The sequence below is a fragment of the Pristiophorus japonicus genome, chromosome 1 (assembly GCF_044704955.1).
Source record: "Pristiophorus japonicus isolate sPriJap1 chromosome 1, sPriJap1.hap1, whole genome shotgun sequence".
In the NCBI taxonomy this organism is placed as follows: Eukaryota; Metazoa; Chordata; class Chondrichthyes; family Pristiophoridae; genus Pristiophorus; species Pristiophorus japonicus.
In genome coordinates, this window is record NC_091977.1 from 71199898 (window position 1) to 71212338 (window position 12441).

Here is a 12441-nt window from a genome sequence, read left to right on the forward strand (position 1 = left end):
GAAGAAGCACTGAGAGTATCAAGGTCACAGAATGTACTCTGGGTGGGGGGCTTCAATGTCCATCATCACAAGTGGCTCCGTAGCACCACTACTGACCATTACCATCAAGCCAGGGGACCAACCCTGGTTCAATGAGGAGTGCAGAAGAGCATTTCAGGAGCACAACCAAGCATACCTGAAAATGAGGTGCCAACCTGGGGAAGCTGCAACACAGGACTACATGATGCTAAAAAGTGGAAGCAGTGTGCTATACAAACGGTTAGGCGATCCGATAACCAAAGGATCAGATTAAAGCTCTGTGGTCCTGCCACATCGAGTCGTGAATGGTGGTGGACCATTAAACAACTGATGGGAGGAGGAGGCTCCATGAGTATCCCACCATGCTTGTGCCTCACTCTGGAGTTAGAATAAATGGGACTAAGGTCACAACAGCTCAAGTACAATACTAGACCTCGTGGAGTCACAAGAGTATTAAAGTATGCGAATGAACAAACATTCTAGAGTAAAACACGGAGGGACCAGAATTGTTGATTTAGTGGCAAAGTTCAAGGGAGCATTGGTGTATGGGGCGAATGGGGATGGGAAGAAGGCTGCTGGGTTCGGCCTCAGCAGGATTGCAGGGCGTGATGGTCAGAGAGAGGGAGAGACGAGGATGGGCATTTGAGTTTGCTTCTCGTAAGGAAGCAGGGACTTGATGGGCACTTCGGAGAATGCTGAGAGAGGCACAGAAAGTTATTTTAGATTTATTCAAGGGTATTCAAGTCTGGGATGGTGGCAGTAGAGTAAGAAGACAGATGGGTAGTGATTCTGTTGGAAAACTTGAAGGGAGGTTGGGAACTGGATATCTAAAAGATCGAATTAGAAAAATACTAACATCTGGTTGCCTATTTATCTTGATTTGGAATTACACTTCACCAAGGGTTCAATTTTCCCCATAGCTGTTTTTTGGCATACTTGAAGTTACGCCTGTTTTTTTTAGGCCCAAGTACGCCAAAAAAAATCATCTAAGTTTCCCCGTTTGAATTCTTTCTTTTGGCGCCGTCTAGCCTGTCATCTGGTTTTGCGGGTGGAGCCCAAGATCTGCGCCAAAAAATCAGGTTGTCACGGTAACCAGGGACACAATGTGGGCTGAGGCTGGGAAGTGAAACATACAGCTAGCTCACAGCAACCTGCACAAGCACATTACACATTGCAACAACTTACCAAGCACATTACACATTGCAGCAACTTACCTCCATTCAATTATTAAAGTTTCCCTGCCCCCCCGATGCAGGTCCTCGGCCGAATGGCCTCCTGATGTCGGTCCCCGCACCTATCCCAGGCCGAACGGCCTCCTCCCTCCTGGTCCCCGCTCCTAACTATGCCCAAAAGGCTTCCACCCCATCTCTCCCAATCTCTCTTGCCTCTCCTGCTGCTGCTCTCCGGGCATCTGCTGTGCTGATTTACTTACCTGCGCCGATTTTCTTAACTCACCAGAAGGTTTTTTCCATATACGCTGGCCTAAGAAGAATTGGAGTAAATTGGGGCTGGCCAAACGTGCCTAAATGGCCAGAATTGGCGCGGGTGGCAGGTTATGCCCCCTTTGACTCAAAAAAGAACCTTAAAAAATCGTAACTAACTGAGTTACGTGGGCGCACATTGATTGGGGAAACGTATTTTTTCACTTGCACCAAAAAAACGCCGCATATCACTGGGGAAAATTGAGCCCCAGCAGTCAGACGAGCCCGTGCTGAGGTGGAGACTTAGGATTATTCGCTGATATGCTAAACTTCAGCACCTTGGGGCTTGACTTTCAATAACGCTAGGCTTACAATACCTGGCATGAACATCAATCAAGGAATGAACAATATAATCAGCCACACTAGGCATGATTTCTCATGCTCACAAGCCATAATTTTAGGAATCCAAGGTGAGATTTTTACTCCTTCTACTTAAGTGTTTCCAACACCTCATTATTGGTATTAAAATCCCAGCACTCTAATTACAATGTAACATTCAGTGCAGCAAAGAGAAAATTCTTGAGAGCAATGTGAACAGATCATATCAGCATGGCTGTCTGCTTTCACTGCTTTTGAATAGGAAAAGCAGAATTATGCACACATTCATTCAGTTGTATGTTTGACTTCAATGCTGTTCAACATGGGAGTTGAAGAACCTAACTCTTTTATATTTCACAAAACAGCATTTAACTGAATTTTTAGATAATGTGAACACGTATTCAAATAAATTGAAGCAGATGGAATAGTCAACTATTTACAATCTATATATTAATGATTTGGATGAAGGGACCGAGTGTAATGTAGCAAAGTTTACTGATGATACAAAGATGGGTGGGAAATCAAATTGTGAGGACATAAAAAAATCTGCAAAGACACGCTAAGTGAGTGAGCAAAAATTTGGCAGATGGAGTATAATGTGGGTAAATGTGAGGTTATCCACTTCGGCAGAACAAATAGAAAAGCAAATTATAATTTAACTGGAGAAAAATTGCAAAGTGCTGCAGTACAGAGAGACCTGGGGGTCCTTGTGCATGAAACACAAAACGTCAGAATGCAGGTACAGCAAGTGATCAAGAAGGCCAATGGTATCTTGGCCTTTATTGCAAGGGGAATAGAGTATAAAAGCAGAGAGGACCTGCTACAACTGTACAGAGTATTAGTGAGGCCACACCTGGAGTCCTATGTAGTTTTGGTCTCTGTATTTAACAAAGGATATACTTGCATTGGAGGCTGTTCAGGGAAGGTTCACTAGGTTAATTGCGGAGATGAGGGGGTTGACTTATGAGGATAGATTGCGTAGGTTGGGCCTATACTCATTGGAGTTCAGAAGAATGAGAGGTGATCTTATCGAAACATATAAGATAATGAGAGGGCTTGGCAAGGTGGATGCAGAGAGGATATTTCCACTCGGGGGAAACCAAAACTAGGAGACATAGTCTTAGAATAAGGGGCCGCCCATTTAAAACTGAGATGAGGAGAAATTTCTTCTCTGAGGGTTGTAAATTTATGGAATTCCCTGTCCCAGAGAGCTGTGGAGGCTGGGTCATTGAATATATTTAAAGCGGAGATAGACAGATTTTTGAGTGATAAGGGAGTAAAGGGTTATGGGGAGTGGGCAGGGAAGTGGAGCTGTGTCGATGATCAGATCAGCCATGATCTTATTGAATGGCGGAGCAGGCTCGAAGGGCAAATAGCCTACTCCTGCTCCTATTTCTTATGTTCTTGTATGTTAATAATGATTTTTATATGTAAGAAAATACTGAGCTATGTCTGTTGACAGTTCATCTTCTGTTTGATCAACTGGAGATGGTTGATTCAGTTACTTAATGTCTTTAAAAAATTCTATTCAGATACAGACGTATGAACTCACTCATAATATAAATACATTATAGAGGCACATGTAATAAAATTGCCTCAAATCAGATATTTTATTAGAGACCCAACTTGTGAAGTATCCCTGCTGTTGTTAATGTTTTTTTTTGTTACAGGAACCCTCCACACCCTTGTATAGTTGTATTGGAGAACAGACCTGACAGCTGGCCATTTCTCCTTCAGCAGATATCTGCTATTTTTCAACAGCCTCCAGAGAGGTAAAATGTTATTTCAAAAACAAAACAGCTTATTATCAAGAGTAACTTTGCTTTAAAATATGTAATAGTAACAGAATAGTTACATAAGTTAAAAATAAAATATTTAATGGCTGTCCAGCACACCACTTTTGTCTACCAATATACTATATCGAAGAGTAGTGGTACGTGGGTACGTGGCTGTGGTTCTTCATCTGCTGAGCTCTTGATCTTGGCTGACCCGTTGCTGAAGGCTGAATAGTACCTGTCAGCAGGGAAATGTAGAACATCATCTTAGGCTTGTCTCGTGCTCCTCCTATCAATTGGTGACAGCATGTCATTTCCAGAGATATAGGAGCTGGATCGCTGCTTGTCTTCTTGCAGAAGGAACATTTAGTATTTAGTGCAGGGAGACTATAATAAAGGAGAAAATTGCAAACAAATAAAAAAGGACAAAGCAGATTTTACTGTAGACCTGATGGTCTGGCATTGTTTAAATTGTAGAGATATTTAAAATGCATAATTTTCTGTGAATATTTAGGCTAAAGGCACCCATTGTGCTAATGATGGGACCATTTTTCAAGTATCTGTACTGTGAACCTTACTGCCAGCGGGAGAACTCTGAGCTTCGTCTTAGCCTTCTTAAGGTTGTGCTTCAGTCCCAATCTGGAGAGGAACAGGATGCACCTACTCTGTTTGCCCAGCAGGCTCTCCGGCTCTTCTTTGACCTTGTTCCACACCTGCAGGTAAGATCTCGACCTTGTGGGTGTTATTAAATGATACTGATTACAAAAATTCATAAGGTGTGACCCTGTGAGCGCTCTCAACAGCATCAGTAGGAGTAGTAAAAATAAAGCAGTTGAGAACGTCTATTCCTTTAAATTAAAAGTATACTACTTAAATCAGACACTGTTTCTGGAAGTAGTATTTCCAAAATGAAGATAGGCAGATTATTCACGCTTCTACTCCCATTATATTGTTTTAGGGAACTTCAGTATAATTATAATGCCATGCTTATACTCGTATCATGTGTGACTCTATTCTGCTCATGTCAACTAGTGCAGACTTCTGAGATCTAATACCTGTAGTACAGATATAAAGTGAAAACATAAATGTGTCTGTAATCATCTCCAGAGGGTGCTCCTTGCCACTGGTGCTCCAAGGTGCTGCCAGTGTTAGATGATTTACACATTATTGTTCCTATTCTACTGGAATAATGCTAACCTTGGGAATGTTTACTGTCGGCCTCACTCTGGAATAGAGCTTGTGCCTGATAAATTCTTTTATGAACATGGCAGGAGTGTTACATATTTCTAGTTCATAGCTATATTATACTTGCTGAAATCTGTTTTTCCCTCACGTTGATTTTATTCCAGCTGCACAAAGTTATATAACTGGCCCAGTAGTTAAATTTGTGAACTTCATTATTTCATTGTAATGTCATCTCTTGTGTAGCAGGTTAAGACATCTGCTTGCTTAGCCTTTGTATGGTACACAGGATAATAACCACTCATATTAGCCCTTAATGGAATCAAATCTATGCTCTTTGCAACCCCAATGAAAGTGCTGTTTTGGGCACATTGATTATTGAATGGCATTTATGGGCAGGACAATTGAATTTATCCCAAATTAAGGAAATTAGCATGAGTGGGGGGAGAAAAAGTAATGGAAGCGAGGTCAAAAGTAAATAGGAATATTGAAGCTCCCTACCTCAATTGACCTAATGCCATATTACATGTGAAAAATTACTTCCAGAAGGAAAATGCTTATCTTAGCCCTGCAGCTACTGGCATTGACTTTCCTTATACTCCTGAGAAAAATTCCCACTGGAGCCAAAATGAGACTTATCCTCTGTAGCCACCTAGCTGTTGACATTTCTGGGCTTGGCTTTGTCACTGGACTGCTTTAGGAACATACATTTTGAATGCTCCATTGCTTTAAGCAGGCAGCAAGATTTAGATAGAGTTCTGTGTGTGAATCCTGGGTCTGATGGTCACAATAGTCCTGAAGGAATCTGCATTGTTCCAGGAAATCAAAGTAAATCAAGCAACCACCTCACAGCAAAATGATATGATTGTGGCAAATATATTGAGCTCTTCTGCTGTATCTTGCCATTAACTAACGAGTACCCAATTTTGGGAGGGATTAATGATGATGGCTTGTTCATCATTGTAGATAATGACAGCCAATAATTCAGCTCCAATTTAATCCAGGCTATGGGCTGTCATATGACTGTAAAATCTGAATTTTGCGATGAATGTTTTCCCACACACTGTACATGGGATTGACCAAAGAGATGATTTTCCATGATTTTCTTTCGGCTCTCTTTTCCGTGGTTAGCTGGGTGCGACTTGCTTCAAGCTTTGCCATCGTGAATCATTTTTTTTCACTTCTTGTCACAAGCATCATGCTCCCATGTGTCAGTTGAGATGCCACACTCTTTTTGGTTGTTCTTTAGGCAATCCTTGTATTTTTTGAATTGACCACTACATGAGCATTTACCAAGCGTCTGCGCAGTATAGAATACCTTTGTGGGCAGTCTAGTATCAGACATTCTGACAGAGAGCAGTTCACCGTAGCTGTGCCTTTACTATCATTGCCTCTATTCCCGAGGACCTTTGTATAGAATCTTGTGCTACCATTGAATTTCCATGATCTTTCTGAAGCAACCTCAGTGGAAATGTTTGCGTTTTCTGCTGTGGAGACTGTAAGTGAACCAGCTATTGCACACATAAAATAAGGATATTATAACTATTGCTTTGTAGACCTTATGTTTTGTTGCCAGGCCCCTTTTATCCCATAACATCACATGGAGCCTTCCAAAAGCACAACTGGCTTTAATCGATCTGTGTGTTGGGGTAAAAAGAAGACTTCTCTTCTTCAAGATGGATTCCCTGAAATAAGGATTCGACACCTGCCCCATATAGCGACCACGGAATCACTGACAAAACCTTGGTTCAATATTCCGAACTTTATTCAAGCATATGCAGGGGAAGCATTCCAAATGAATCTTCTGTGATTGATGGTTTTGCACACAATTGTACAGTTTCCGAGGTGTGCGACCATCCTGCAAAATCTTCTATGACTACCGGTTAAGGGTAAGCCATTTAGGACCGAGATGAGGAGAAACTTCTTCACCCAGAGAGTGGTGAACCTGTGGAATTCTCTACCACAGAAAGTTGTTGAGGCCAAGTCGCTAAATATATTCAAAAAGGAGTTAGATGTAGTCCTTACTACTAGGGGGATCAAGGGGTTTAGCGAGAAAGCAGGAATGGGGTACTGAAGTTGCATGTTCAGCCATGAACTCATTGAATGGCGGTGCAGGCTCGAAGGGCTGAATGGCCTACTCCTGTACCTATTTTCTATGTTCTATGTTCTATGTTTACAGCTGATTTACGAAGCTATATTGATTCGTTAATCCTTATCAGACTGGCTGCTGAGTGGTTTCACAGCCTCTCCATCTCCCGTAGCATGTGGGGCCGATCTCCTCCTTTTGGAATGTGTTGTTCCACAGTCTTAACCTTGCTCTGGCATTTCCAGCTTGGTCTGCAGTTTTTAAAGATAAACACACAAGCAAAGCTATTCCCTTTAACCTGATTCCATGCCATTCCCTTATTTGAGTCTTGAATATGTAAAGTTTTCATTTTATGTTATACGGCCATTATCATATATAAGTGAGTTTTACATGCAATCTGTCAATAGACAATATCTTACAATCCCTACCTTGAGGTGGAGGAACTCCTGACTCCTCACAACCTCCTAATACTGATGAGCCCTTTTAATCTGAACCATTTTACGTGTCAGATCAATTCACTACCTTCAGTACCCACTCTGGTGACCATCTGTCTATATACTTTACTCCCTTACATGTGCTTCACTTCATCTTGGAGTGCATTACATGACATGGTGCTTAAAGTTGCCATGGTCCTAAGCTCTGGAATTCCCTCCCTAAATCTCCTTCCTTTCTACCTCTTTCCTTCTTTAAGTTGCTCCTTAAAACATACGTCTTTGATCTGCCCTAATATCTCCTCATATGGCTCTGTATTAAATTTTGTTTGATGATGCTCCTGTGAAGCGCATTGGGAAGTTTTACTACATTAAAGGTGCTATATAAAGTAAGTTGTTCCTGATTTGTTCACTTATTGTATCCAAGCACCTGGCATGTCAGTAAAGTAGCGCTTCAATTTTATTGACGTTTTCAATCCCTGTCTGGTCGTTGTCAACCTTTTCAAATTTCCTCGTACCTACTACACCATATATAGACTCCTAAATTAGATTTAAAAAGTGGGACTAGATTGGATTGATCTGCATCACCCACAAAATTTGCAATTCTTTTGATTACTGTGGAGTTAACTGTAAAGCTAATGGGCTAGTTTTTAAGAAAACCCTTCTGGCAACTTTTGATAGCACTAGGCTATTAGCCAGGAAATAATTCTTCATGACCTGGTAAAAATGGGCCAGAACAAGTCAGTGGTGGATTGTGATTTCTGAACATGTCATGTTACTGCATTCCTAACCTTGCTGTTCATTTCTCTTCTTTCTTACAACTAGCCTAGACTTTTTACCTCATTGGAGTATAACCTCAAACATAAGTGTGGTAATGACATATTTTTGGTAGGGGAGGGGGTTGTTTCTGTAAATGTTGTATTTCCCATTTTATAGTTGTTTCATTGTTTTAAATTGCTCTGACTTTTGGAGAATGAACTGTAACAGACCTAATTCAAGCATATGGGCAAATCATCGAGAATGATGACTCATTACCATTTGTAGTAAATTTAGATTAAACCAGTATATGCAAATATTCCTGTTCCTGTAGCTATTGGATTGCCTATAGAGGAACATCAGGTGAGGAGGAGTGCATGTTGGTATGGGAGCTCAGCAAATTCTTCTATTTAAAATGGTGAATGGATAATTGGTTGAGTTCTTTTAGGGCATGCGTGCCTCTTCACCTGATTTTCCTGTATTTGCCGCTTAGGCCCAATAGCCCCAGGTGGAAAAAAAGGAAAATCTGCCCATATATGTAGCTATAAGAAAGACGAGAAATGCTCAGCAAGGATTAGGGATTCAATGACGTGACATGTTCAGAAGTGACAAGCTATCACTGATGCATCTGGCTCATTTTAATCAGGTCACTAGATCATGAAGAATTGTTTACTGGTTATTAATCAATTGATGCTATCAAGAATTGCCATAATGGTTTTCATGATAACCAGTCTATTTATTTTAGTTATATATTGCACTGGCTAAATTAAACACAAGATTAAATCATTGTCATGTCCAGTTGTCACATTCAGTGTAAACTGTTGAGTTAGATTTTCTGTGCCCCTCCCAATTTTCTCTCCCACTATGAACCTGGCAGCTCTGAACTGCCTCACTAAAGTGGCCATGCTACTTGTCTGAATCTACTGTCAACAGACTATTCCACCGTGGGCCCGTCATAACCAAGCCCATTTCCGTCTTCCATAAGAACATAAGAAATCGGAGCAGGAGTAGGCCATTTGGCCTTCCAAGCCTGCTCTGCCATTCAATAAGATCATATCTGGTCTGATCTTTGCCTCAACTCCACTTTCCTGCCCGCTCCCTATAACCCTTGACTCCCCTGTAGTTCAAAAATCTGTCTATCTCCACCTTAAATATATTCAATGACCCTGCCTCCACAGCTCTCTGGGGTAGAGAATTCCAAAGATTCATGACCCTATGAGAGAAAAATTCCTCCTCATCTCCATTTTAAATGGACGACCCCTTATTCTGAACCTATGCCCCCTAGTTCTAGATTCCCCCACTAGGGGAAACATCCGGTCTGCATCTACCCTGTTAGGCCCCCTCAGAATCTTTTATGTTTCAATAAGATCACCTTTCATTCTTAACTCCAATGTGCATAGGCCCAACCATTCCTCACAAGTCAACCCGTTCATCCCAGCAATCAACCTTGTCAACCTTCTCTGAACTGCCTCCAATGCAAGTATATCCCACAGGATCGTGGCAGAGGTGCGGCGAATGTTTGTGGCAGAGGAGCGACGAGAGATCGTGGAGGAGGTGCGGCAAATGAGGGTACGAGGGCCCGGGGCAGCACTGGCCAGGCCACACTGCATATGTGTGTGCACTTGGTCCATGCAGCATTACAGGTCTCCAGTCGTCCTGGTTAACCCTTGCCACTGGATGAAGGCCTAGCTCTGTCAAGTCCGTGTGGTGGCTGATGTGCAACGGTCACCACATGTTAAAAAAATCCGCGCACAGGCATCTTCCACCTCTTCAATTGGAGTTCAGGACTGGAATATCGGGTCCTTCATTGAAACATCTGTGAACTCTTGTGGCAGCAAGTCACCCTCGTTCGAGGGACCGCCTATGATGATGATCCCACCTTAAATAAAGAGACCAAAACTATATGCAGTTCTCACCAATACCCTGTACAAGACTAGAAGCAAGACTTTCCCACTTTTGTACTCCATCCCCCTTGCAATAAAGGTCAACATTCCATTTGCCTTCCTAATTGCTTGCTGTACCTGCATACTAACTTTTTGTGTTTCATGTAAGAGGACCCCCAGATCCCTTTGTACTGCAGCATTTTGTAGTCTCTCTCCATTTAAATAATTTGCTTTCTTATTCTTATTCTTCCTACCTCACATTTTCCCACATTATACTGCAAAATTTTTGTCCACTTACTTAACCTATCTATAACCCTTTGCAGGCTCTTTATATCCTCCTCACAACTTACTTTCCCATCTATCTTTGTATCATCAGCAAATTTGGCTACAGTACACTGGCTTCCTTCATCCAAGTCATTAATATAGATTGTAAATAGTTGAGGCCCCAGCACTGATCCCTGTGTCACCCCACTGGTTACAATTTGCCAACCTGAAAGTGACCCGTTTATCCCGACTCTGTGTTTTCTGTTAGTTAGCCAGTCCTCTATCCATGCTAATAAATTACCCCCAACCCCATGAACTCTTATCTTGCGCAGTAACCTTTTATGTGGCACCTTATCGAATGCCTTCTGGAAAGCCAAATACGCCACATCTACTGGTTCCCTTTATCCACTCTGCTTGTTGCATCCTCAAAGAACTCTAGCAAATTTGTCAAACACAACTTCTCTTTCATAAAACCATGTTGACTCTGCTTGAATGTATTATGATTTTCTAAATGTCCTGCTACTACTTCCTTAATAATGGATTCCAGCATTTTCTCAAGACAGATGGTAGGGTAACTGGTCTATAGTTTCCTGCTTTCTGTCTCCCTCCTTTCTTGAATAGGGGCCTTACATTTGCGGTGTTCCAATCTGCTGGGACCTCTCCAGAATCCAGGGAATTGTGGTAGATTACAACCAATGTTTCCACTATCTCTGCAGCCACTTCTTTTAAGACTCTAGGATGCAGGCATTCAGTTCTGGGGACTTGTCCCTCTTTCGTCCACCGAGTACTTTTCATTCATCATTCAGCAGACATCAGGAGAAGGAATCTTTTTTGGCTTCTCTACTTAATTCAGGTACTCTTAAGTCGAATTGTATAGTGCCCCGACCACTGCCCCAGAGATTAGCTAATCCAAAACAATCCAGGGTTCAAATCTGGGACTTTTCTCTTCTGTGACTCAGTACCACACCATACAATAAATGAAGAACCAAGCCATCAAGGGAGCTATATTGTGAATTTTTTAATCGGTTAACAGTTGTCTCAATGTATATTTTCTCATAATCTCGGGCAGAAAATAAAGATGTTGGTTATGTACAAAAGGATACCGAGTATTTCTCTATTTAAAAGAGCACTGGGTACATTTAAAGTTGTGGTCTGCCACCCTTAACGAACCTGGGGTGTGGTCTTTCATAATTATTTACCACAATCTCATAAAAAAATAATGTACATTTACCATTGAGTCATTTCTGTTTTTAAGCCACAAAATGTAAATTATACCCCACCCATGAATGTACTTCAGTTCAGTATCACCGGAGTTGTCCAAGTTAACACGAATATACAGAAACTTGCATCTGACCCATAGCTTTAAAAAGCAACTCACAATTACAGTTCTTCTAGTTCAAAGGGGTAAATTGCAGGTCATCTGGAAGTAGAAGGGTTTATGAGTTAACGTAGATTCCTAGAATTTTGCTTGATTGCCTTAGAGTCAGAGGGGAAGTTCCCAGTTTTTCCTAAATTAGGTTTCAGTTCTCCCCGCCCCCCCCCGGCCACACTTTTTTTCATCTCTCAGGAGATTGTGTGATCAGTGGTGAGTCAGTGATACATGACGGGTTGTGCTGGGTTTGATGCATCAAATGGTCTTTTCCTGTCTTTGTTTTCATATGTTCATACATATATACATGTAAATACCGCCAAAAAATGACACATAGCTGCTCCTATGATAGCTTATATAAAAACAGAAAATGCTGGAAATCTCAGCAGGTCAGGCAGCATCTGTGGAGAGAAACAGAGTTAACGTTTCAGGTCGCTGATGCCTTAGTTGATATGGTATTGAGTGATGCAGACCAGCAAAGTTTCAGGTTCGATTCCTGGGCTCTGCTGAGTTAACGTAGGGGAATTAGAATTGGCCTCAGCACCTCTCTACTCCTCCCGAGGAAACATTAACCAAGTATTTGTGTGTGTGTGTGTGTGTGTGTGTGTGTGTGTGTGTGTGTGTGTGTGTGTATATAGTAAGTGTGACAAAATTGGAATTTCTGCCTTTAGTTTTGCTTTTAAAAGCAGCAGTAAAAGTCGGCTAAAATGGAAGCAACTTCCTAGGTGCAAAATGAGGGACTTGAAATGTTGCATTTACAAGAACCAGGGAGCGTTGTTCATAAATTAATAAAGTTTCACTTCATTGCTGGGGGGTGGGTGGGTGGCGGGGGTAGGGGCAATGAGATTCAGAAGTTATCGGTGCAGCATTTGGTAGAC

The 12441-nt window shown here is 41.7% G+C and overlaps 1 protein-coding gene across 3 annotated transcripts in view; it reads left to right on the top strand.

The window, feature by feature from the left end:
* Positions 1 to 12441, top strand: part of focad (focadhesin) — a 343322-nt gene that overhangs the window by 90626 nt on the left and 240255 nt on the right. For all 3 annotated transcript variants that reach the window (XM_070881054.1, XM_070881035.1, XM_070881044.1), the window contains 2 exons: positions 3488 to 3589; positions 4107 to 4311. In XM_070881054.1, coding sequence (XP_070737155.1) covers positions 3488 to 3589; positions 4107 to 4311 — 307 coding nt within the window. The remainder of the gene's footprint in view (positions 1 to 3487; positions 3590 to 4106; positions 4312 to 12441) is intronic.